This window comes from Nipponia nippon, unplaced genomic scaffold, assembly GCF_047370975.1.
Source record: "Nipponia nippon isolate SJK-2023a ecotype South Korea unplaced genomic scaffold, ASM4737097v1 scaffold_3, whole genome shotgun sequence".
In the NCBI taxonomy this organism is placed as follows: domain Eukaryota; kingdom Metazoa; phylum Chordata; class Aves; order Pelecaniformes; family Threskiornithidae; genus Nipponia; species Nipponia nippon.
In genome coordinates, this window is record NW_028262347.1 from 48,420,794 (window position 1) to 48,447,667 (window position 26,874).

General features: G+C 39.0%; 2 protein-coding genes across 16 annotated transcripts in view; one reads left to right on the forward strand and one right to left on the reverse strand.

The window, feature by feature from the left end:
* The first annotated feature begins 1,551 nt into the window (after positions 1–1,551).
* RLIG1 (RNA 5'-phosphate and 3'-OH ligase 1) lies at positions 1,552–11,335 on the forward strand. Of its 2 annotated transcripts, none has more exons than XM_087767766.1 (7): positions 1,552–1,693; positions 3,667–3,784; positions 4,346–4,441; positions 7,831–7,947; positions 8,300–8,494; positions 9,633–9,802; positions 10,397–11,335. In XM_087767766.1, exons 1-7 carry the CDS (start codon positions 1,604–1,606, stop codon positions 10,583–10,585), a joined length of 975 nt encoding a protein of 324 aa, XP_087623892.1. In that variant the 5' UTR covers positions 1,552–1,603; the 3' UTR covers positions 10,586–11,335. The 2 variants fall into 2 exon arrangements, with proteins under 2 accessions (XP_087623892.1, XP_087623893.1); XM_087767767.1 differs by having other exon boundaries at positions 1,559–1,657.
* The window catches only part of CEP290 (centrosomal protein 290), a 55,717-nt gene continuing 40,177 nt past the window's right edge, over positions 11,335–26,874 (reverse strand). For 8 of the 14 annotated variants that reach the window (XM_087767749.1, XM_087767750.1, XM_087767753.1 and 5 more), the window contains 15 exons: positions 26,222–26,338; positions 24,619–24,764; positions 23,579–23,734; positions 22,843–22,966; positions 21,631–22,278; positions 20,416–20,550; positions 20,058–20,144; positions 18,696–18,860; positions 18,250–18,372; positions 17,765–17,928; positions 15,444–15,585; positions 13,681–13,754; positions 13,420–13,523; positions 12,441–12,547; positions 11,335–12,148 (listed from right to left, as the gene is read on the reverse strand). In XM_087767749.1, coding sequence (XP_087623875.1) covers positions 11,960–12,148; positions 12,441–12,547; positions 13,420–13,523; positions 13,681–13,754; positions 15,444–15,585; positions 17,765–17,928; positions 18,250–18,372; positions 18,696–18,860; positions 20,058–20,144; positions 20,416–20,550; positions 21,631–22,278; positions 22,843–22,966; positions 23,579–23,734; positions 24,619–24,764; positions 26,222–26,338 — 2,481 coding nt within the window. In that variant the 3' untranslated portion in view covers positions 11,335–11,959. Of the gene's footprint in view, positions 12,149–12,440; positions 12,548–13,419; positions 13,524–13,680; positions 13,755–15,443; positions 15,586–17,764; positions 17,929–18,249; positions 18,373–18,695; positions 18,884–20,057; positions 20,145–20,415; positions 20,551–21,630; positions 22,279–22,842; positions 22,967–23,578; positions 23,735–24,618; positions 24,765–26,221; positions 26,339–26,874 lie in introns of those variants that run through there. The other 6 variants (XM_087767757.1, XM_087767756.1, XM_087767755.1 and 3 more) reach the window with 2 other exon arrangements.

Below are 26,874 nucleotides of genomic sequence, written 5' to 3' on the forward strand. Positions count from 1 at the left end.
TTGGAAGAAAGTGGGAACACCGCCAAGAGCTATCCGAAGAGGGGCTCTTTGCAGCTGTATAGCTGTGCCTAAATGAGGCACAGAAGAAGGTCTGGTCAGGAAGAATGAATTCTGTATTGGGCTTGCGTGGCCAGGTTTTGGTAGCGGCGGGGGCTACGGGGGTGGCTTCTGTGAGAAGCTGCCGGAAGCTTCCCCCATGTCCCATAGAGCCAACGCCAGCCGGCTCCTAGACGGACCCGCCGCTGGGCAAGGCCGAGCCCATCAGCGACGGTGGTAGCGCCTCTGTGATAACGTCTGTAAGAAGGGGAAAAGACTGCTGGGCAACAGGAGCCGGAGAGAGGAGTGAGAATATGTGAGAGGAAGGAACAGCTCTGCAGACACCAAGGTCAGTGAAGAAGGAGGGGAGGAGGTGCTGCAGGCACCGGAGCCGAGATTGCCCCGCAGCCCGTGGTGAAGACGATGGTGAGGCAGGCTGTCCCCCTGCAGCCCATGGAGGTCCATGGTGGAGCAGCGTGGAGGACAGCACGCCGCAGCAGGTGGATGCCCGAAGGAGGCTGTGACCCCGTGGAGAGCCTGCGCTGGAGCAGGCTCCTGGCAGGACCCTTGGACCCCTGGAGACCGAGGAGCCCAGGCTGGAGCAGGGGAAGAGGGCGAGGAGTCCTCCCCCTGAGGAGGGAGGCGCGGCAGAGACCACATGTGATGAGTTGACCGCAAGCCCCCTTCCCCGCCCCACTGGGCGGCTCCCAGGGGAGGAGGTGGAGGAGAAGCAGGAGTGAACTTGAGCCCGGGAAGAAGGGAGGGGTGGCGGGAAGGTGTTCTAAGATTTAGGTTTTATTTCCCAGTACCCTGCTGGGATGTGATTGGTAATAAAGCCAGTGAACTTCCCCGAGCCGAGTGTGTTTTGCCCGTGGCGGTGAGGGGCGAGCGATCTGTCCCCGTCCTTCTCTGGGCCCAGGAGCCTTTCGCGGTGTTTCCTCTCCCCTGCCCAGCTGAGGAGGGCAGTGACAGAGCGGCTTTGGTGGGCACCTGGCGTCCAGCCGCGGCCAGGCCCCCACCGACCCAGAGGCTGCGCAGCGAGGCAGAGAGCCTGGGTGAGAAAAGGAGGCCGCTGCCCTGAGGGAGGCAGGAGGAGACCCAGAGAGGCCCCCACCCGCTGGGGACAGGGCCCCCAGGCCCGGGCGTGTGGCACCCTGGAGAGCAGAACAGGCAGCCTGAGGAAAGGCTGGCGGCCCGGGGGAAGGGCAGCGCCGACGGCTGGCGGCCGCCTCAGCCCGGCGCCGAGCACAGCTGGGGCGGCCCGGCCCGGCCCGGCCCGGCCCCGCCAGGCCGGGAGCCGCCGCTGTGGGCAGCGGAGCTGCCCCAGGCCCGCGGCCGGGCTGGGCGTCGGAGAGCGGCGGAGCCGCCGCCTGGCTGAGGGCTGCTGGCGAGAGGCGACCGCGGCCCGGCCCGCCGTCCCCGGCACACAGGTGCGTCGCGGGGCTGCTGGCGGGCGGCCGGGGCTCGCGCCGGACTCCGTTTCCCGTGGTGCAGCGCGGTCGCAGGGCGGGGCAGGCGCGGTTCTGTCTGGGCGCTGGGCCGGCGGCGGGAGGGGGCGGCCGGGGCCATGAGGCGCCGTGGCGCGGTGCAGCGTAAGGTTCCGTGCCTGTTCGTGACCGAGGTGAAGGAGGAGCCGTCGGCCAAGCGGGAGCGCCAGGTGGCCGGGGCGGCACGGGGCCGGGGCGGGGGCAGGCGGGGCCGCAGTCCCCGCGGCGGGGCCGTGGCCGTGGCCGTGGCCGTGGCCGTGGCCGGTCCCCGTGCCCGGGGGAGTCGCTGGGCCGCGGGGAGGGGGACAGCCGAGAGGTTTCGGTGCAGCTCTTGAGCGCAGTGCGCGGTCGAGGTGTCCCTAGGGCTCCCCCCTGAAATGCGGGCCAGAAAGGTCGTTTGGGTGCCGTTTTGGCTCTGTCCCAGGCTTTTCCTGCCAGGTGCATCCAGGTGCTCACCCTGGCGGTGTGTTTGCTTTTGCTCAGTGTGGGCAACAGTCGTGGCGAGGAAGGAGGCCGCTCCAAGGTGGTCGTGCTGGCGGCCTGTGGAAAAGCATCCTGCCGTCCGCGCCTGTGAGCCCTGTGGGGAAAACTCAGCTTGTCTCTCTCTCTCTCTCTCTCTCTCTCTCTCTCTGGGTTTTTGGTTTTGGTTTGGTTTTGTCTTTTTTTGTGATCGAAGGCGTATCAGGCTTCTGACAGAAGAATTCATTTGAGGCTGGATATAGGTGTGGAATACTTGCCAAGGGGCAAGTAATGGAGGCCAATCAAAGTTTGTTGTCCCCGAGATGTCGGGACAGATTGGGGTGGCATTCACCTGTCCAGCTGTAGCCCTCCCCCAACTCGCGTTTCCCGGTTTTAGTAGCAGCACCTACTGCTGTCTGTTGGCTGCCCAGAGAACTGGAATGCGTCTGGGTGACTTTCTCCCGCTGGTGTTTGACTTCTGGGTGGAAGAGCGGGAAGGATTGCCAAACCATCAGCAACTGAATTGTTGGGCTCTCAGTGCCAACACCATCTTGATAATGGTCGTGGAAGGGTACCTCCTTACAGTGGTCATCCTTCACATTGAAAAAGCTGAGGGGATTAGATCTGGAACTGGTATATGTTTTTTTTTTGTTTGGTTTTCAAAGCACAGTCTAGGATAGTACAGGGAGTTATGACTGCTAGGTAAGAAAGGGGTCGTGCCTGGAAAACCAATGGGTATGTTTTCTCACTACCCTGAAAAGTTTCTGTTTCATGTAGTCTTCATAAAATGTTCGTATATCCTGTATTTTATGGTTACAAATCTGATTACTAAAATATAAAACAGCAATGTAATGTAACGAAAGAATGTAGAAGGTTCTCATTTTATGAATTCTGAATTCTCTTTCGAGACTTTTACGAGGCAAGGACTTGCTTTGTGTTTTGCTTGTAGAAAGAGACAGGGACCAGCTTACAAGTCAAAATTGAATGTGGAGAGAGGAGGGAGAGGTGATGATTTTACAGGAAAATATTTGATTCCAAACAGAACTCATTACATGTTTGTAGTGAAACTGTTACAGAAGCCCTATAGAAGTCTTTCTAGAAATGTGGACTAGTTGTGGCTGGATATTTGTTTCAGATCCCCATATTACTTATTTCTTTGCTCTTTTTAAGTGGAAGAATTTTAGTTGCAGCGCTGATACTAAGTATTTAATACCAGGATGCTTCTGCTACCTTGCATTCTACTGGTCTGTGTATTGCACTAACATGGTGCTATTGACTTTCAGCTGCAAACTGAAAGCTTGGAGCAGCTAGTTATGATGAATTTCTATAGCCAGCTTAATACAGGAAGACATATCTCAAAATTTTGTAGTGTTGGACTGGAACCCTTCTAGTTTATATGCGCTATGTAAAGTGGAAGGCCAAGTCATCTCTAAATACTAATCAAGACTGGAAAACAGGGGGAGAGTTTGCAAATAGATTGCCTTTGTTCTTTTGTCTTAGAGCATTTTCCAAACTGTCATGTCTGGGAGAAAGAAGGGTGTATTTTGATAGTATTAGAAATCAGCAATATAATGTTTAATACTGGACTTACAGAGGCCAGCTGTAAGAAGGAGCAAGAATCCATATGAGAACAAGGCAGTAACATAGCCGTGATGAGGGTTTAAAATACCTGTCTTCTTTTCAGCCATTTAAAGTTCTGGCAACTGAAACTCTAACTGGAAAGGCGTTAGAGGCAGATATATACAATGCAATTCCTACTGAAAAGGTGGACGGAACCTGCTGTTATGTAACTACCTATAAAGGTAATAAGGAAGATTCATATGCAGATTTCTCATGCTTACTAGAAGCCTTGTTTTACTTGGTTTTCTTTTTTTTTTTTTATGATCCATTGGATTATAGCTGTTGTGAATTCAACTCTCATTAAACATCGTGACTACAAAATAGTAGTTACTGTAAACATAGCAGGTGTTTATAAAGTTGTTATATTTTATTCTCTAAAATACATGAAGTATGATTTAAGTGAACATGCCAAGGAACTACTCCAGTTTTAAAATTTCTTATTAGTAAATCTTCCCTGCATACTAGAATTTATGCAATAAAGAGTGTCTAACTTCCTTTGGAAGGATTAAAAAGTACAGAGCTTGGGAAGAAATGAGGAGACTGTGGCAAGATTCTACAAATAGATTATTAGATTCATATAGAGTAATTAATTTATTAATTTAAATGGTTATAAAAATGGATATAAAAATTTCTCTAGTGGCAAATGAGAATTCATATCTTGCTTTTTATGTAGTTGATTTCAGTACTCTTCAGGGTACGATTACTTCAGTAAACTGTTGTTTTTATCCCTCTGGAAACTCTAGGGCAACCCTGTCTATGGGCCAGGCTGGATCGAAAACCCAACAAACAAGCTGAAAAAAGGTTTAAACGATTCTTGTATTCATTGGAAGATTGCAAAGGTTAGTGAAGATTTCTTTCCTTCTTTTTGGCAATGGAAATTATCCAGTTGGAAAAACGCCTCTAGTCTAATACAGGAAATGTCAGTGATTGTGCTCCAAGTTTTATAATGTCACTCTTAACTTTACTTCGAGAGAGCTTTAAGCTAGAATAGGTGGGGGAAGGGGATACCAACAGGACTGCGGTAGGTAAGCCAGGGGTTGGCATGGCATCGCCAGAGGGTGGCCGTGCTAGCGGTAACATTTACACTGCTCCTGGGAGCACGGAGGGCTCAGGAGCATATCTGAAATGCTTGTACACCAGCACACATGGTATGAGAAACAAACAGGATGAACTGGAAGTGTTGGTCAGCTCCCAGAGCTATGATATCATCAGTATTAGTGAGAGCTGGTGGAATGAGTCCCACGGTTGGAGTGGTGGAATGGAGGTTCTACAGGCTGTTCAGGAGGGATAGGCAGGGCAGGCGAGGTGGAGGTGTTGCACTACATGTGAGGGAGAGGTTTGATTGCACAGCCCTTACAGTTAGTGATGATGTGGTTGAGGATTAGGGGAAAACAAAGGAGGTGGTATAGTGGGTGTCTACTACCGATCACTCAGCCAGGATGTAAGCACTGATGAGTTATTCTATAGGCAATTAGGAGAAATTTCTGGATTGGTAGCTCTTGTCCTTATGGGAGATTTCAACTTGCCAAACATCAACTGGGAATATCATACTGCTGTGACAAGCAGGTCTTGGAAATTCGTGAAGTTTGTAGGGGATATATTCTTGTCACAAGTACTCAGTGAGCCAACTAGGAAAGGTGCCCTCCTAGGCTCGCTATTTGTGTATAGAGAAGGACTCATGGGGGATGTGATGGTAGGTGGCTGTCTTCGCCGCAATGATTATGAAATGGTTGAGTTTAAAACTTTCAGTGTAATGAGAAAAAAATACAGCAGAGTTGCTACCCTGGACTTCAGGAGAGCAAACTTTAAGCTATTCAGGGAGCTATTTAGCAGAGTACCCTGGGAATCTGCTTTTGAGGGCTTAGGAGTCCATGAGTGCTGGCCAGACTTTAGGAACCACCTTTTAGAAGCACAGGAGCAGGCAATTCCACTGTGTCCTAAGTTAAGCAAGCAGGGCAGAAGACCAGCTTGGCTGAACAGGGAACTCCTCATGGAGCTCAAGAGGAAAAAGAAGTTGTATGATCACTGGAAGCAAGGTCAGGCTTTGCAGAAAGATTACAGAGCTGTGGTTTCTTTATGCAGGGAGAAGACATGAAAGGCCAAAGCTCAATTAGAGTTGAAACTGGCCAGTGTTGTTTCAGATAACAAGAAGGGCTTTTTTAAGTACATTAATAGTAAAAGGAGGTCTAAAGAAAACATTGGACTAATACTAGTTGAAGGAGGTCATCTGACTAATAGGGCTGAAGAAAAAGCAGGGGCATTCAATGCATTTTTTTGCCTCAGTCTTTAATAACACTGACAGACCTTGGGCTGCCCCGGTCCCCTGAGTTGGAGGACCACAAGTGTTGGAACAGTGACTGTCCATTTGTGGTGACTGAAATTGTAAGGGACCAGCTGTGCCAGCTGAATGTTCACAAGTCCATGGGGCCTGATGGGATTCATCCCAGAGTACTGAAGGAGCTAGCGGATGTTATGGCAGGACCCCTCTTGATCATCTGCCAAAGGTCTTGGGAGCCTGGGGAGGTCCCTGCTGACTGGAAGCGAGCCGGTGTTAGCCCAGTCTGCAAAAAGGGTGTGAGGGAAGACCCAGGAAACTACAGACCTGGTAGTCTAACCTCAGTTCCTGGAAAAATTATGAAGATTATACTGCATACTATTGAAAGGTATTTTGAGAATAATGCAATCATCAGGCACAGTCAACATGGGTTCACAAGGGGAAAGTCCTGTTTAACTAATTCGATATCCTTCTACAATAAGGTCACCCGCCTCGTGGATGAAGGGAAGGCAGTGGATGTAGTTTTTCTGGATTTTAGTAAGGCTTTTGATACTGTCCCTCACAGCGTCCTTCTGGACAAGTTGCCCAACTGTGGGATGAGCAGACCCACAGTGTGCTGGGTGAAGAACTGGCTGAGTGGTAGAGCTGAAAGGGTTGTAATGAATGGGGCTATATCTGGCTGGTGACCGGTCACCAGCCGTGTTCCTCAGGGTTCAGTTCTGGGGCCAGTCCTGTTCAATACATCTATCAGCAAGCTGGATGCAGGAGTTGAATGTGCCATTAGCAAGTTCGCTGATGATACCAAACTGGGAGGTGCTGTTGACTCTCTTGAGGGACAAGAGGCCTGGCAGAGGGATCTAGATGGATTGAAACATTGGGCTATGATTAATGGGATGAAATTTAACAAGTCCAAATGCCAGATTCTGCATCTAGGATGGAGTGATGCTGGGCACAAGTGTAAATTGGGAAAGGAGTGGCTGCAGAAAAGGGATCTGGGGGTGCTGGCCAACAGCAGGCTCGGTACGAGTCAGCAGTGTGCCCTGGCAGCCAAGCGGGCAAACTGCATCCTGAGGTGCATCAAACACAGCATAACCAGCCCGTCAAAAGAGGTGATTATCCTGCTGTACTCAGCATTGGTGCAGCCTCACCTGGAGTACTGTGTGCAGTTCTGGGCCCCACAATTTAAGAAGGATGTGACAGTCCTTGAATGCATCCAGAGGAGGGCAACAAAGCTGGTGAAAGGGCTGGAAAGCATGTCCTGTGAGGAGTGGCAGAGGACTGGGGGCTTGTCTAGTTTGGAGAAAAGGAGGCTGAGGGGCGACCTCATTGCTCTGTACGGCTTCTTGAGGAGGGGAGGTGGAGAGGGAGGTGCTGATATCTTCTCCCTGATATCCAGTGACAGGACATGTGGGAATGGTTCAAAGCTGTGCCAGTGGAGGTTTAACCTGGACGTTTAAGGAAGCGTTTCTTTACCGAGAGGATGGTCAAACACTGGAACAGGCTTCCTAAAGAGGTGGTCGATGCCCCAAGCCTGTCATTGTTTAAGAGGCATTTGGACAATGCCCTTAATAATATACTTTAACTTTTGGTCAGCCCTGAATTGGTCAGGCAGTTGGACTAGATGGTCATTGTAGGTTCCTTCCAACTGAAATAGTCTATTCTATTCCACTTCTCTTGCTCTGGTTTAAATATAATGTTGGCTGTTTAGGTAGCTGTTTTTAATCTTAGTTGGTTTTGAACTTTTAAACTGCTTAAAAGATACTATGTTTCTTTAAACCCTCCTACTTGTAGACTGCTTGAGTGTGCAAGATGTTGGTGCTTGTACAAAGTAACTGGGACTACTGTCTGTAAAACAAGGCTTAGATCAATGGTATTTTAATACTTGCATTGAAAGACGATCAAAACCTAAAATTGGCTAACAGTTTGCCAAAAACTGTCACATTATATGTCTAGAATTTGTTTGGAATGTTGAAGAGGATTTCAAGCCTGTTCCAGATACCTGGATTCCAGCAAAGGACATAGACTTCTCTAATGGCAATCCTTTGCCCGATGAAAACGGACATATGCCAGGTACCTATGATGCAGCACAGGTAAAATGGTGGTGGTGGGATATCCATTTTTGAAGTGAATTAGAATTAGTTCCGGAGTTAAAAGTAGTAGTTAACATATTCAGAAAACAATTGGAATGTCATTTATTCACTATCCACAAAGAAAATAATTGCAGTTTGCTCTACAGGCTTACAGGGCTTCTTCAGCTGTCACGTTTGCATTCCTCTGGCATTTCTCTGAGATATGACATAGTTTTTCTTGTTAATCTTGCTGTTTGTAGTTAACTGTGGGTTTTTTTAATGCATGTACAGTTCTAGTACACATATGATAACTTCAGATATTTACTGTGGTAAAATGCTATGTTTTCTCATAGGTTGGGTGCCTGTGGAGAAAAATAGTAAGCAGTATTGCTGGCACTCATCTGTTGTAAATTATGAGGCTGAAATAGCGCTGGTATTGAAACACCATGCTGACCCAGGGCTTCTGGAAATCAGTCCGGTACCATTATCAGAAATTTTAGAACAAACATTGGAGCTTATTGGGACTAATATTAATGCAAATCCATATGGTAAGTTTGCATGGTCTGTTCTTAAATACTTTTTTATTTCGTGGTATTTTTGAGTGAAAACTATGTATTTTCTTTGTATAAGTTTAAAAAAAAAAGTTCTAAGGCAGCAATGTAACCTTTTTAGAAAGGAGAGAGAGGCCTAACTCAAAGAACACTCACCCAAAAATACTCACCTCAGAAAGCTGAGTTGTCATGAGACCACTTATGTCTATTAAACCTCTTTCTACCTGCATGCTCTTTAGGAGTTATTCTAAAAATGCTTTGCTTTAGTATTTCAAAAAATATTCTGACTGGGAAAGTTGTTTTAAATATTTAAGATTGTTTGTTGATACCTTTTCTTCACTTTTTTTTTTTTTACTTGCTCTTCTGATGCTGTTTAGTCCATTAAAGTAGAAAATTTTATTCAGTCACTTTTTTTTTTTTGAGTCTCAAGTTAGTAATAACTTGCAATTTTTAAGTTCTGAAGTATTATGAATATTTTTTTAAGGAAATGTAATTTAAGCTACATTTTGGTTGTGGCTTCTCCCTTTAAAAGCCTTTTAACAAAAAACCAGTTAGGTATGAGCACAAGTGAGTTCTAACTTCTGAGCTTTGCTGTTAGGATAACTCACAAGGATGGATAGGAAAAATAGTAGTACCTGGTCTAAGCATTTTCTCAGAATGTAAAGGAACTGCAACAAAAAATTCTAATGGCTGTATTCTTAGATGATTTATGTTGAACAGTCAGTGAAGAGGCAATGCATTTGTTAACAGCCTCGCTTAAGTATTAATCCATATTCATAAGACAATATGCCAGATTTTCAGGAACTAAGATGTTTGTGCTATTGATCATGATGTGAAGCATGAAGGATTTAGCTAGGAGCTTTATGGTTACTGAGGAGGTGACCACAAGGACAAAGCAGACAACTGTATAAATCTCTGTCATGTTTATTTTATATAAATGAAAAGTTACATGAGGAAGAGACAGCTACATTTGATACTAATATTTAACTGTTCTCTTAAAGGCAGGCCAATGTTGTTGTATCTAACAGAAGTCTACCTTTATAGAGTGCTTTTAAGATAGCTGCAGTAACAAAAGTGAGGAAAATCTCAAGTTATCACATGTAACTAGCAGAAAGATTTTTTTCTTTTAACATAGGATTAGGAAGCAAGAAGCAGCCTGTACATCTTCTTGTACCACATGGAGCATTTGAAATAAAGAATCCACCTACTTTGACACAAAATGACATCCTGTCTTGGTTTGAAGGCTGCAATGAGGGTAAAGTTGAAGGAATTGTCTGGCACTGCCATGATGGGTGTTTAATCAAGGTAAATATATAGATGGATATGTGGAAAGCACTGTAATAATTCATAATATGTGAAGTATTGTGAGGTATTCACTTTTTGTCTTGTTTTCCAAATTCTTTAGTAGTAGATGTTCTCCTAGCAAATCCGGTGACAGTAGAATTAGTCAAGCCAGTGATTCACTACAATGACAACATATTAAACTTTTTCATTATCTACGTTATGCTAATAACTTAAAGTAATTGAGAACATAAAATAATATTTTCTTGCCTCTCTGTATGGGAATCATTCAACATTTTAAAGCTTAATTCTTTTATTTAAAAAATTAATTTGTGATGTTGACTTATAGAACAAATATTGTTAATAAGAACGTGACTTTTGATTAATTAGCAAGTTTATGTTATTTCTGAAGCTGTGGAGGACACCTTGGTTCTGGTTTGCCTTTTGTGCTTCGTTGTTCCTCATGTTATTCAGATAGCTGATTAATGGTTGTAAGTGCCCTAATGCAGAGGATCCTAGAATTAAAGCACACCGCCCCCCCGCCCCCCCCCCCAACTTGGGAACTGTTGGGCTACTACATCAAAATCTCTAAACTGATTTTATTTCTTTTTATTTTAGCTCCATCGCCATCATCTGGGTTTACAGTGGCCACTTGCAGAGACCTACCTGAATTCTCAGCCTGTTGTAATTGCTTTTAATAGAACTAAATATGACTGTGACTTTGAACCAAAGAGTTTGTTTCACCATTTTTCGAACTTGGATGGTCAAAGATTTGACACACTCAAAGATATCAAGTTTGATGCTTGAAATTATTTTTTTCTTTTAAGTTAATTGTCGTATGTGCTGCATTCCTCTTACTTGTGTCTACCAGAGAACTCTGTACCTTAGGCAGCAGCCTAGGTACAGTATGATTTTAAGTTTTTCCTAAATGACTAATTTTATATAATGAGCGATCCAACATCCAGAGCAGAGATCTAGCTTTCAGCATGTTTATTTTCAGTTCTGAAAAATCCTTAACCTTTGAACCCATTATAATTAAGTGTAAGAAGTACGTTGTCTGACACTGACTGTTCCTAATAGCTTAGCTAATGAATGCAATCAACTGTAAAAGTTCCATAGGTTGCATTTCTATAAATATAATTATTATGACACTGTTCTATGTAGGATTCAGATTTAGGACCTAGTTGTTTCTTAACAGTAAAGGACATATTTCAGGTGGGAGCAGAATTAGTCCTGAAATTTGATTTTTTTTTTTTTTTAAAGTTGTAAATTTCTTTTGGGGAAAAACTTCTCACTGTATTATTTAACTGATAAGCTGCATCATTATGCTATTACTTGAAAGCCTAATTAAGCTATATCCTACAGGTATTTCCACTATTTTGGGACAAAAAGAGTAAATAATAGGAAGTATACTCATTCTATTTTGGAGATCATTAGTAATTAGAGACATGACTTGGCTTAATAATACCCATTTTCAGTCTGCATCTCAATCAGGAAACTTCATCAAGGGTATATTAAGTAAGATGGCATATAAAGAATAAAGGTGAGACTGCATGATCATTTGAGTTGGCTTTATTTTATCTGTGCTATGAAAGTATACATCCAGGTATATAAAATATACAAAATGACAAATCATTTATCTACAAAAGTACCATTAGTTTGACTGAAATACTATAATTTTATTTTCAATTCTTTGTTCTTGGATTTTCTAAAATTGAGGTAAAAATAAACAGGGATGTAAGAACAAGACATCCAGCACACTGACCCTGAGTCCATAGTTAAGAAGTATGATAGCACGAGACAGCAAGAACAAATTACATATTTTTGATCTGCAACTTAGCATACTTAGCTCATTTTAAGAGTTTTTCAACTTCTAGGATAACTCCAAGGTTTCAACTTCACCCAGCACCTATGTATTACCCAAATTACTGTTATGAATTAAAATATAATATTGCAAAGGAGTTGGGAGAGGTAAAACTCACTTTTATTTTGCCTGGGGTATATAAATACTGACCACAATCTGTTGACTAATCCAATTCTGCACTCTCAGGTATGTGCCAAACTATTGTAACTTTAATAGACTTGTATCATTCCAAGATAAAAACAGACAAATAAATCAGTATTATGTAACTGCCCTGGAATTTATTTTCTGTATGAATACTGAGGATACTAAACACTAGCTTAATCAACAGAAACATTGCCTGGACTATCCACTTGAATGCCAAACTCTTCAGAAAGCTGCTTTAATCTCTCTTCTAAGATAATATTTTTTTTTACTTCTTCATTGTAGTTATATTTCAGATCCTCAATTTCTTCAAAAAAGGAAGGGTCAAAGTTTTCTAGTTCTCTTCTCAGCTTTTTTGTTTCTTCCTGTTAAAAAGAATAAAGGAGTACCACCTGTATCTAAAACTTAGGAAATACACATGAACAACAGCTTTTTTTGCCTTTTTCTTAAGAGGCTAAATTATGAGAGAATAAGTGTGTTCTCTAGAGACGCAAAAATCTACCCACGAACAGTACGTTCACTAACAACACAATAGGCTTCATAAACATATTTAGAAATTGACTTTGTCATTAAATATTAGTTTAGATATTAAACAGCTCTTTCTAGCTAACCATAATTTTGCTCATTATCTTGCCTAGGATGATCCTTGCAACTCACCTTTAATTGCTGTTTTTCCAACTCTGAGGCTTTCAGCTGTGTCTGGAGGTCAGCTACTTCTGTCATTAACTTGTCATGTTTATCCTTCTGTACAATTTCATTATGTCCTGCAAAAATAAAGATAATTTGTTATGAAATTGAAGGTAATGAAAATCAATGAATGACATGAATAATCTTGTTACAGTAATTCCATATCTCCCGAAAGCTGAAACAGCTGAAGTGTGTAAACCCCACTGGCATCGACAACCACCAAAAATTCCAGTCATCTGGTCTTTTCTTTAGTTCTTGTACAAATTAGCTGGTGGTGTCTAGTTCCTGTGATTGCATGCAGTACTCCAAAGGCCAGTCTACTAGCATACTTCTGAGAAATATGACATGTACAGTTTCTCTGAATTAAATGCAGGAAACTTGGAAATAATGTAGTATAAGGATCTTGTTAACTATATTGGTATTTTCAAGAGGGTTAATTCCCCCTCCCCCCAGTCATGTGGCAATGTGCCGCTCTATAGTGCTCTGCTTTTCCCGTGGGACGGATGCCTGCTAAGTCCTAAATCAATCATAGAGCTGGTATCTGGAGATAGACACTGATTCTCTGGTAGCTTGGAACCCAAGGCAAATGGGGCAGGCAAGAAGGTTTCAATGAATGACGGACATCTCACAAGTAGTCTTTTGAGGTTTATAAAGCAGATGGTGGCATGAGCTACACATCTTCTGGGAAAGGGAAATCTTAAAAAAAATTACAGCCTCTTTTTCAAGGTAATTAATTATGGAGATTTTTAATAACACTTCTCTATAAAAAACTTGTATAAGTACTCAAAAATCCAAGACCTTAGTCTGCTCCAGTTTACACTACTCTGGCATTAATGTAATTCAAAAAATTCTGTAGATTTATTGTCATATTGCACACACGTATTAAGTAAAAACAGTTTTAGGCCCAAATTACAGGAAGATCTTTATTTTAGGTATTGAAAATGATTACCTGCTGCAGGATCTTCACTTGTATGTGTGCGTATGTGGTGCTTATAATCCTCCACCTGGTGAGCTAGTTCTGCTTTTTCTTTCTCTAATTGCTTATTAGTTAATCTGGAATATAAAACAATTTTAGAATAATTTTTAAAAAGTATTAAAATATTTTAGAATATAAAAGATTTAACTAAAGATCACAATGGCCGTTTCCTGATCATTCTTATTTCACGTATATTGGCTGAGGTATTTCTTTAGTTATTTAAAAGTACATTACCTTAAAAGCTGAAGCTCCCTGATGAGGCTTTGCTCTGTCCTTGCACCTTCAGGGAAGTGTTTGAGAAGCTCAATCTTAAAAGAAAAATCAAGGAAGTTTTACTCTTGAAAACAGTATCCATGGATAATGCAGTTCAGATGGAATTCTCTTTGATACAGGATTAAAAAATGAATGAAAATAATACTAAGGATGTAACCAAGTACTACGTTATCACAGAGATAAAAACCGAAGTGGTCATCTGCTGACAGTTTCCACAAAGCTAATTATCTACAGCCTTTTTAAAGTTAGTATAGATCATTGCTACATATTTCATGAAGGGTGAAGAAAAAAGTATTCAACAGTTAGATTTACAAAGAAAGTTAGACACACAGCTACATTAGCATAATTTATACATATGCTTAAGGAAGTGATATGCCTAAATCATTTATATGCTTTAAAAATACTAGTGACGTGCTTATTTGCATACCTAGATGTTCGAGTTCCTTTTTAAACATCATATGAAAAGCCTGTGATTTTGCAACGAAAACCCAAATGAGTGTATGTTGACTAGAAATGACCTGCAGTCGTAAGTTAGAATAGGGCCCTGACCAGAGAGGGGGTTAGCCTCTAGAAGTGCCTTTCAGTAGAAGATGTTGGAGCAAAAAATAATTGTTTTAAGTATGAGACTACATACAGTTTTTGAATGCAGTGACAATTTATGAACTCTCATAAGGCTACTGTTAGCGATAGGCTTTTGTTCTATTACTACCTAAAAGGGTACGGATTTGTCTTTTTTTCACAATCAATTGCTGTTTCTTTGAAACGTAGTTAACCTTGGCCACATCCCTTCATCAGTATTTGAGACATGAAAGAAACTGGGAAATGTGTTGTTCCAGAGAAATATCACATAATGAAAGAATTTCATCTCTGTTAATTTTGCTGCTGGTATACACTTCATGTTAATAATGCTGACTTTAGAAAAGGGAAAACAAGCAAAAATTAACAAAATAATTGTTTTATAGGACTTGATTCCAAGTTCTATTTATTGAACATATTTACTTGTTTACATAATGTATACAACTTGCTCTATTGAAAGTTGCATATTCGGTACCTTACTTTGAGAATGGCCAGTACAAGATGTCTGGGGAAGAAAACCATGCACATATTAATAAATGAGAAGATGGAAGCTAATCTAGATGGATAGCCCTGGGGCTACATCTCTGGAGTAAAGGCCAAAATTTGATAGATCTTTTCAAAGATACCGGAGTTTAAAATTCATCAACTTCTCCATGTGTGAAATATTTGTAAGACTTATTAGGGACTGCATGTAAGAGGCCGTATTGGAAACAGGCATGAAGATTCCCTTCAGGATGACGAAGTCAATCCCCCAAAAAAGACCCGGAAGAAAGAGGTAAGTCCCTGTAGCAAACTCACTCTGCAGAACAAGCTAGAAAGATTTTAAGAACATTTGAAGCATCTGTACCTACAGGCTTTCATGTGATCAATGAAACTGTAATACAAAACCCTACACAGAAGAATACAGTAGAAAAAAATTAACTTTCCCCTAAGACTGCAAGTCAAGAATATGTATTGATAATATGTGGTAAACCTTGTTAATTAGCTAAAATATGTAGATGTGCAATTATGGCAACTAGGACTGTAAAAAAACCTATAAAAGCATGGATTAGAGAAAAAAAATGTACTCTGCCAATATAGACATTAGAAAGAAATTAATTAATATGAAGCAATCTATTCTCAGAGTCATCTGGCTAAATTTTACTCACTTGTTCCTTTAGATCTTGTAAGTTTTTATCAGCATTGTGTTCACGTTCTGTTGCTTCCTGAAGCAGCCGTTTAAGGTCAGTAATGCTTTGGGTTTTTTTAGCAATATCCATTTCCATTTCCTTCATCTTAGTTTCGTGCATCCTGGTAGTATTTTTGTTTAGAAAAAGATAAGAGGGAAAGCTAATACTTTTGCAGAAATAGAGATTAAAATATCTTTAGGGGATTAAATGCCATAAAATACACCTTAAAATACATTTGGGACATTGGCCTTGAAATAATGACTGGTCTTATAAATAAGTGAGCTGAAAAAAGCACAATGAAAAATACATTTTTAGTCTTAGAATAAAGGCTTTTCCAAATGTTACACTTTTGTGGATCTTACTTTGAGTCTACGCTTTACTAAAGAGGGACTGGAATCTTTTTATGGTATCGCACATAAACCCCAAACTACGTCCTGCTAAAAACATGCACGTCTGTTATTGATGCAGTGTGCACATTGGTCAGGTCTTACTTCAGTGTCGTACCTTTGACAGTATTTTTCTTATGATTTAATAATTTATGGAAAATAACGTACTGAGAAAAGGGCTAATAGAGATACAGAAGATGAAGACTCCAAGGGCAAAAATGGTCTACAAGAAATTATGTTTACCCTGGAGTAACAGCAGTCTGAGGAGGATTCCATTTTGCTTTGAGCCGTACAAGGTTACAAAAAGATTTTGGTAGAATCGTTGAAATGTTGGTTGGAAGGTATCTCTGGAGGTCATGTTTCAGATGGGAGATTGGACTACAAGTTTTCAGACAGCAATACAACCTCCAACATCTTGCTACCTGCCAAAGAGCCTTCTGAAGGACCCTCCAGGACTAAGTATTCCCAAAAATCTGCTCTCTTCCATCCTTATGCAGGACACAGGCTGTTTATTTCTCTTAATAGCATAAGCATCGTTTCATTTTCTTGTCCGTTTCTGAGATACGGCAGTACAAGAGATGATATCCAATTAAAAACTCTTTCCTCAAGAGGGGCAAAATTCTCTTCGTCCACTTTGATGAATCACAGGCGTGTTTTATGTGAACGTATCTTATATCAAACTTCATATTCTATATCAATCTGTTCATTATTAAACATGCTAGTGTGACATATAATTAGCATCCTTGTGCCTAGCTCATTATTGAAAATGGGTGTAAATAGTAACGCTTTTCGGACTGGCAATGGTTTTGGCATGACTGTTTGCCAAAATCATTTCTGTAAGCAAACCACAAAACGCAGAACTAAACAGCTTGCTCCTAGCAAAGACATGAAAGCAATTAAAGTTGTTCAGGCTGTCGGGTTAAGATCTCCAGCCTGTGTAAGTAGGTTGTCACAGAAAAAGCATCTGAACTCATTGCAGAGGTACAGATAAATTAAAAACGTATGCCTAAGTTGCAAAGCAGAAATTGGTGTCATAAAACTGTTTTCTTTAGTTTGTTCCACGTTGAGTGATGCAAGTGATACCTGAATTTTAAAACAACTGATAGGTAACTTTCAGATAACTTACTGGTAAAGAGTCGTAGACATTTACTATTACTACCAAACCAAAAATGATTTTTGATGCTGCTTTCAAAGTCTGAGTTTTATCTAAAAATCTAGGAAATGGCTATTCCCACACTTCATTTTATATATTGGAAAAGATAATCCAGTGCTAGTCTCCGAGTTTTTCTCCCTTCTACAGACAACAGAATCAACTGGCTGACTGCAGTTAGCTTTCAGGGCCTTCAGAACACACATAAAGAATCTTTAGCTATGCCTACATGTCCCAGCGAGTACAGAAATCCCAGTGGGTTTTCTAACACAACCTCTGCACATTCACATGGTTAAATGCAGATTCAAATGCAGCCAAGCTGGAATATGCAGGTTGCTGGCTTCCAGTTTTTGTTTCAGATTGTCATCCATGAGGTAAGGTATTGAAATACTTTCTATGTTCAGCAAAAATGCTGACATTATTCCACAAAGCACAAATACAATACATTTAAGCAGCAAGGAACACAGAACTATCCAGAAGTCTACAGCTGATCTGAAGAAGGGAGATAAGTAACTGGCTTCTGTACAGAAGCAGCTAACAAGGCCAGTACTTATGCACACTAGATCTCTTCTGGATTCGTATCAGAGACCTGTATACTGATTCTACATACTAATATAGAATCAGAAAATAAAACACGGATAATATAAAACTATCTTCAGAAGAGGAAAGAAAAATTATGAAAATGCAAGTCTAATTTGTTTGCTAATATTTAAAGAGGAATTATCACTTGCGTTTATCTTCCTTACTTCATTCTCATTTCCTACCTTGTTACAACAGCAGACTTCCAGCTTTTGCTGTCAGCTCCATCAAATCGGCTCTCAGCCAAATTTAGTCTCTTAATGGTTTCCTCCAGCTGTACAGTTAACTTCTCATTTAATATCTCCAAGTTATTCTTCGCTATTCGTAGCTTCTCTCCACTGTCAGCTTCCTATTGTTCAATAAAAACAAAGGTTTATGGAATACTTAACCTCACATGAAGCCCAGAATTATCTAAAATGATGGTGAGATAGGGTCAGTGCTGATTTAGAGGAAAACAATGCATCCAAGATCACTAGCACTACAACTTCCAAATTCTGTCTTGGGCTGCTCCTTGGATATCTCCTCTTCACATATAATTAACAATTCTGTCATAGCAATATCAGTGCTTAGAAAAGTGTCCATTCCATATAGAACATTAAAAAAAAAAAAAAAGATACTTGCCACAACCAGTAACTAATGGAAATAAAGGGATGCATTACAATGATCATACCTTTTTCAGTTCTTTACGCAGCCTCTTATTTTCAGTAATGACTTTTTCCATTCCTTTGGTTTTATCTTCATAATGCATACTCAGCCGGCCCCCCAGATGAAGTTTCATTTTTTCCATTTCAGACTAAATATCAGTTTGTTAAAACACATATACATAACTTAGTAGGAAATTTCAGATTTCCATTTTTAAAGCACAGCATAGTTACAGCTACCTAGCACAGTGAACATAACATTTAATCACATATTTAAATATATCCTTAAGGTATAGAGGACCTTTACATAAATCATGCAGTACATTATGCTAAAATGAAGTTCTGCTTTTGTGTTCTACAAGTTTAATATTTGTTTTTTGTGCCAATCTGTCAACAACAGGCTGGCTGCTCCATTTTCCTACTAACTTGCATATGAACTGCTATCTAAATATAGTTATTAGAGATAAATCAATACCTTTAGCCTCTCATTTTCCTGTTCAAGACCAAGTAATTTTTCATTAGAAACCACAGCTGGAGCTTTTTTCAGATCTTCGTTTTCCCTTTGGACTCTCTCTACAACCTTTTTCATCAAACCAATTGTTTTTTCCAGTTCTGGGACTGTCTTTCCACTTCTACCAGCCTATAGAGAGGGAAGAAAAAAAACTAAAAGGAAGGAAACAGTTCATCTTAACCTTCTGAGATACTCCAAATCTTACTTTATCGCTTATTTTCCCATTGCAATTTATATTTATAAAAAAGATGTTATATTTTGGTGTGACTTGAACCCTAAAGTTTCTTGCATATGTAGCTCGCCAAAATGATATATTCACCACCGAAGTCAACATATCAGCTCCTTCATCTTCTGTGTTACCCAAGAAAGCTGCAGTTAAGTCTCAAAATCTGCTGTACTTTATGAACTAAACTGAAACATTAGGAAAACAAATCAAAGTACTACTGTTGTTTTTTAGCTTTTCTTGTAGAGCAATTCCCTGATCCAACAGACCATGCAATTGCTTGAATGCTAATACTGTCGGGGCGCGGGGGGGGAAGAAGGCCTGGGACCTTGAGGGAGGAAAAGAGGGCCCTTTTTTAGCAACCATACTTCTGCTGGATTAAGGTTACAGAAGAACTACATATTAAATCTTCTCCCTTTCCCAAGGCATATATTCTCCTTGCAGAGTGATACATAAATAAATAAATAAAGGGGAAAAAGCTTGTAATTTCTCTATTTTTCTTCTTTCACTACGTTCATTTATGAGGTAGAAAAGATGTTAAAGGGTGTTCAAATGCATTTATTTTCTCATCATCTTTGTAGCGACTGTTTTCCTTAGCAATAATAATTTAAAGATGCTGTTGTTTCTAGTTCTGGGTCCATGAAGTACCTCCTTTTCTTTCTACAGAGGTAAGGAGCACAGTACAGTGGGGGGGAAGATTTTACTCCCTGGAGTAAACAAATAGTCGAACAAATAGTTCGACAAGTTAGTGGCAAGAGAGATACTGGGCACTGCTGAAGCCTTTTTTTCCTATAACTTCTGAAATATTGCTCTACTAAAGTAGCTGACAGTAGCTAGGGTAAAATTTAACTGTGTCATCCTGCATTGTACAACAAACAAAAAACTTCACTAACAATAACTTAACACTTTCTAACATCTGCATCAAATCAAAACCCTATCTTTTAAATCACAAAGCTGTAACTGTATTATGTATTTACATAAACACATTAATATAATTTTCATTTTTCATATAATTCATAATTTAGCTTTACTAAAATATTGGGCGTTTTTTTCATATTTCGGTTTCATTTAATTATGATGAAAAATGCTGTTACAGTACTCACCCCTCTAATGCTGCCCAGCTTTCGTTCAACATCCGCTTTCTCTTTTTTGAGAAGTTCACACATTTCTTTTAAGTCACCTACTTGGTCCTAAAAAAACAAAGTAATAAGCGACTTATTTAGATTTCAAATTGAGGTGAACAGTAACAAAATTACAGTTGGTTTCCTTTGAAAAATGTAAAAAGAAAGCAATTTCCCATTGCAATGACATTTTTCATCATTTCTACCAGCCATTGAACCTTCTCATCTTCCATAAAAACATGAAAAACTTAGAGTACATACAGAAAAGATATCCATTTCTTTTTAAGTAATCCCTTAACCTGTGTCAAGGTAAAGAGGACTAAAGGTAAAAAGATGTTACCTTTAGTCTTGGCAAATCTTTATTGGCCTGCTCTAGCTGGAATCTTAGCTCAACGTTTTCAGATGACAATCTTAAATTTTCCTTTAAAACCTCTTGTTCTCTTCGATATTGATCATCCGATCCTATTCCTGATGTCTTGAGAAAACAGAGGGGAAAAAAATTATTAAGTGGTAATGCACTATTCATTGTATCAGTTGTAGCTGATAAGGAGCAACAGAGAATTAGTATTTTTCAGAAAAATAAAACAGATAACAGTTATATCACCAGTTTTGATCTAATCTGCTCTGACTGTAACTCCTTCTCTTACATTTTCTAAACTTGCTTAACCTTTAAGGGAAGTTTACAAATCAAACCAAAATTCACTCTCAAACTATTGGGTAGTTAAGATAATAATAAAAATAAATATTAATAAAAATAAATAACAAAAAAATAAATAATAATAAATAATAAATCTCAAAGCCTAAAAGACAAAAAAGCTACTGAATGTAGTAAGCTGTGACACTGTACCTGGGAACAGCATCTAATGTTAAGGACATATTCTGATATGTTTATTAAATAGTTCATATGGCATAAGGCATTTCACTGAAGTCAAAGAGATTACAGAGCAAGTTAGGAAGAGCAGTATATAACTCTTGTTCTTAGTCTGTTAGTTCCTACAGTCTTAAGTCTTTATCCATAGAGGCTAGTAATTTCTATTACATAAAAAGTGCTTTGCATGCCTTATATTGCCAATTCCAATCATAAGTATATGGTAAATTATTATGCCTGACTAGTAAAGAGTAAAACCTTCTGATGATACAATAATCAACAGCTTTTACTTATGTAAGTATGGAATTAACCATATGATCCACTAATTCATCACTAATAATGACAGGAATAAAGTATTTGCTTCAGTAAAGCATATTTTTTTCTTAGCGTAAGTAACAACACATTGTAAGTCTCTTAAATAATGAAGATCATCAACTAGCTGCATGTATGATCACGATTATTTGTAAACTTTCTGGATCAAAATTTTAGAATTGACAGTAGCTTACTTGTGAGGTGACATGCATGCCTATCACGAAAGTATAGGGTTTGCTTTATGGACCACTTGGTGACTACTTCAGTATCCCTGCAGATCATGCACAGGAAACTACTGCATTATCAAAATCAAACTATCCTATTTCTACATTATTTATACAGAAGAAATGCTAGAGAACTGCTACAGTATCAAACCTCGGGCATTTCACAAAATTCTGGGGTTTTTTCAACCCCCTCGGTACCACTCTGGTAAGTTTCATGGTTATCCTCTGCAGTCTGTTGATTCATTTCATTATTGACCTTTATTTTTTCTGCTTCATAGTCATTAGCTTGATTAGAAGGCCCCCCTGAATCAGACTGACTGCAGCTCATTCTGTCAGTATAAGGCTCTTCTATACTTTCTCCTTCTTCAACATTTGATTGCTCAAGTATTTCTTGCTTCCTCTCCTCTTCAAATTCTTCATTAATTTTTCCATTTCCAGGTTGGGTTATATTTTCTTCTTTTTCACAGCAGTTCTCTTCACCAGCTTCAGCTATATTTTTGTTTTTCAATCCTTCCCTAGAAATATCTGTGTCCTTGCATTTCTCACTATCTTTAGGATGCTGCTCAGGAGACACTTCTGTGCTTGTATCCGCAGTAGCTTCATGGCCTTCATTATGCATGATGCATATTTGCATGTCTGCTTCCTCATCTATTTCATTGCCACTAGTAATGCTATGATTAGTCTGATGTTTGATTTCATCCCTATTTGAAATAGATTTCTTCTGAAGGGAATTCAAATACTTTTGTTTACTGATACTGATAGGAACAGACCTGGTCCGTTCAGTTTGGTCACATGTACTCTGATTCAAGTTGAAGACAGAACGAAGCATGAAAGAAAAGCAGAAGACAGTAAAACAAAACAGGAAATAAAGAAACCTATAATGTACTGTTAAATCTATTTCTTGAAAGACTAAGATAACCCAAGAATGCAATATTTGCAATATAATGAACCTTGTAAAAATCAAAACACAACAAAACCACCTAACGTAACTGAAATGCAGCTCAGTATTTCCCCAAACTCTGTGTATCCCAAATTTTCAATCAATATGGAATATACAAGTAGTCTCTCAGTTGCAGCTCACATATTTAAAAATACATATCCTTTATTTTGCCACATATGCTAGGATGCTGAATATTTCACCTTCTCCCTGTAGAACACGGAAACTAAAAGATTTTGGGGTGGGGGGAGGGTGTTTTGTTGTGTTTTTTAAAAACACTAAAAGCTGAATATTTCATATCCTCTTCTAGAATACTATCATTTGAAATAAAATCAGCTAAATGACACAGAATACCAAATGCGTAACAAATATTTTTGTTAAGTAGGTGAGATTCCTCTAGGTAATATGGTTACATTAACAACTTACCGAGGGTCTAGAATATGTCTCTCTCGAATATTGTCTCTGCAATGCATTAAGCTTTTCCTGGAGGTATTGATTTTTAAAATGTAATTCTTCTACAACAGAATCTCGTGGGATTGCTTGCTGCGTTCTACATCAAAAAATGAATCAAGCCAAAACAAACAAATTACTATTAATGCAGAAAAACATCCCTTAAGGCAAAAAACCTATGAACTTCTGCATTACTAGACTGGATTCTCTAGTATTACCGGGGTAGTTATTCTAAATCAATGTTAGCCATATGCACTATTTCAACTAATCCCCATGAATCAAAAGTATTTACTTTGGCAAAAGGAATCTGCTCTTTTGAGATATGTACAGCTTCTATTACTCAGGTACACTATCCACTGTGATAGCAGATACACTGATTAAGAATACACTCCCTAACTGCAACTTAGCAGGTCCAGTAACTTTCACCAACCCTAAACTGTAATTATAATTTTACACAATAGGACCCAGATGTTTTTCATATTATTTAGCTTTTTAGAATAATGAACCAATGCTGCATATTCTCTGAACATGCACAATTGCTCCCAAGCAGCTTTAAGTTTGCTCGTCACAGACTCAAAGAAGGATTTTTGAAATTCCCATCTGTTTTTTTCCTTATTGAATCAGTTTGCCTAATAGAGATTACCTCTTTTCACAAATTTTTTTCTTATTTAGATTTTTCAGTTTGTATGGATTCTTTTAAAATGCCTCTCACCTCATGTGAGCAACTTCATTTTCTAAATCTAGATTTCGTTTTCTTAGTTCTTCCAGTTCTTTTTCACTATCTGATGCTCTTACTCTGACAACACGGTCAACAGTGACACCAGTAGTTTTCAGTTTTTTCTGTAGAGAAATTTTCTCTTTTTCAGTCCTGCAACATCCAGTAAATTTACAGTTAAAACTTTATTTGCTAACTTGCTTTCTTTAGGAGAAAATATTTTGTGTCTTAAAGAATCCACATTTGCAACTTATTTGGTCACTGAACCACACCCCCTTTTCTGTTTAATAAGGTTACCTTATAGACAGTACAGCTTTAAAAAAAAAACAAAAACCAAAAACTAAACCTGGAAAAAACAATGAATGTTAAGTCAGTATCATGCATGTCGTAAACCCCTTGCTTGTCTTGCCTATGTTTTATGTGAAATTCATGCAAGACTTGCTAAGAATAAATGCCGTTTTGAAGCAGTTTCAAACCACAATTTAACAACAGCTACAATCGCCATCGCAGTTTCCTTTCTCTTCTGCATCTTCTATCAATAAACCCCTGCCATTACTGTATGGAAGTAAACGTAACATTTGCAGAGGGTTTGCACATGCGTTTTTTTTTAAAAGGCTTCCATGTCATAATCCTAGAACCGTCAGTACTGCAGTAGCATTACATGTAACAGTAGCACAGTATCCAGTCCTAGCAATCTGATTAAATAACACAGCAGTGAGGAACAGCCTGTCTTCATAAAGCTGTTATTTGTTTCATGGGAATAACAGAATGCTATATACAAGAAGCATAATAAAGGATTTAAATGAGTTTTATTCAGTTTCTTGTAGTAAAGGTTGTTGGCTTCTACAAGGGAAAGAATACTAGACGAGTAGCCTGCTGCTTGAAAATTAACTAATCCTTTTAATCTCAATAGCAACGTCAAATTCTAGACATCAATCTTATGAACATAACAAACTGTTATAATTATTATGTGGCAAACATATTTGGATTTCCCTTATGTCATCATTTTGTAGCTGAATCTATTAAAACCAACTCACTTGGTATAAATTTCCTTCAATGTATTCAATTGTTTGGCTAAAGCATCTGCTTCTTTTTCCTTTTCCCTTAGTTTGTGCCGCAATCCTTCCATTCTGATTTGCCATTTTTTACCTTCCTCCCACCTAATTATTTCCTCCTTGGAGGTCTGTGAAGCACATAAACAAATTATGTATTTCTTTTTGAATTTTTTTCTTAAAGCAAAATAAGCAAACACGTTAGAAAACCAAGAATGATATATTCTTCATTTACCAATTTAAAACATGAAGCCATAGCAGGCATATATTATTTATCTTATTTACCATAAGGTAAATAGCAGGCCCAGCTGGATACCTGAAGTATGCTGTAGTGACTGGTGTATAAAGCTGATGCAGTTTAATGTTATTACCAAATTCTTCCTTAGCTTTTAATATTCATTTTACAAAAGAGGAGTGACACATTTTATGAAATTAGAGGTGCTCTTCCAACGCACCCTTTTACTTTGAATTACACATTAGTAAGGAAGACAGATTAAAGAAAAAGAAGTGTTTTTCTATGCCAGTTTACAGCAGATCTGTCTTCTGCAGCTCACCAGTTTAGATGCCCCTGCTGAACAGCTGTACAATTCGTCATTTCAGTTTATTTTTTCCTATGAGAAATGGAATCTCTACTTAAAGTTATAATTCAGTAACTATAAATTAGACATCAATTAACACCTGTACCTATGTGATCACAAATGTCTACTGAAAAATCAGAGTCAATATTCCTGTAAGCAATTTTTTTTTTTTTTTTTTTTAAATTGGACTCTCCCCTTCTCCAGTTAGCCCCTGTACTTTCTTTTCTGTCTTCATTCTAAACAGTTACTGCTACTAAGGGACAGACAGAATGCAAAATCTTGGAAAAAGGAAAAAAATGCCAAGTTTGAGAAAAATATCTCTAGACACTAAGCAACAGGTATTTAAAAAGTCTCAAATTAACTGGAAGCATAAGTGCAGTCCTAGAATAATATTTAATATCATAAATAGTCTGAATGTCATTACACAAACATGCTATAATATTCCAGTATATTTTATGATTACTACGACAAGCCACTAATTAGTTACTGAAGTAGTAAAATAACAAGCAAAAAATAAACAAAACAACTGGTAAAATGAACGCATCTCCAATTGCTCAGAACCTCTTGTATGTGGAGATCACTATTGTGAAGAATAATCACTTATACAGACATCATCCCTTTTAGGATTCACACTTTTGCTCCTAAATACTTCATGTTTTTATCACTGCATTAATTATTAATTAATGCACATTTGACAGCACTTATGTAATCCTGCTACCTATAAAATCTTAGTGTTCTAAGATCTGTAATGGATCTTTAATTCTACAGAAAGGGAACGCTATTATACCAGTAAGAGCATTAGTAACTGGTATAATAATATTTTCCTGCCCTTTTATACCAGTAAGAGCAGTAACAAAGAGCACGGGAAACATGAAGTTACAGTCATGAAACTGCTTTTCTTCTGGTCAAGTTTGGTTTGTTGGGCTTTTTTTAGAGGTAATAGGGAGAGTTGAACTGCCTAGACCTAGGCTGATGATGTCTTTCAAAGCCACGATCTAAAGATCACATACCTTGTCTTCTCTTACACCTTTTTTTTCTGTTTCTTCACACTTCTTCTCAAGTTCGCTTTCCAACTTTTTAATTTTTTTCTGAAGTTCATCTATCAGACTTTGTTCATCAGCTTTGCTCTGAAAAATTACAAACTTTTACAAACTTAAAAGTTTAATGACCACTACCGAAGTATTTTTCTCCACTCAAAAAATAAGGACTTTAATTCCAATTGCTAGAACTAGTTTACAACCTAAATGATACTTTCAAAATTATCTTTAAATTATTAAAGTATTGGAATGTAACTTCACACTCTAAACTGAGTAATCAGCAGCAAGTAGCTAAATTAAAAAAAATTAGACAATTCTACTGTAAATCTTTTACTTTTCTTCTGAAAGGAGAATTAAGGACAGCTAGGAAGATCACAAAATTCCATTTTTCAAAGAAGCTTTGAAAGTGGTAATTCAACTCCTCAGACTCTTTCAAACATATTTCAAGGAGCAAGTGTTTTTCAGTCTCATCCTTTTATTTGAGGCATGCTTCCAACAGCAAAAGTTAATAGCTCACATGTAACCCAGCCGATGAGCAAACATAAATTTTTAAATCAAGTCTCCATGCCTGCCAAAAGTACTTAATCTTTCTCCCCAAAACCAGCACATCTGTGCAGAAACTTGAC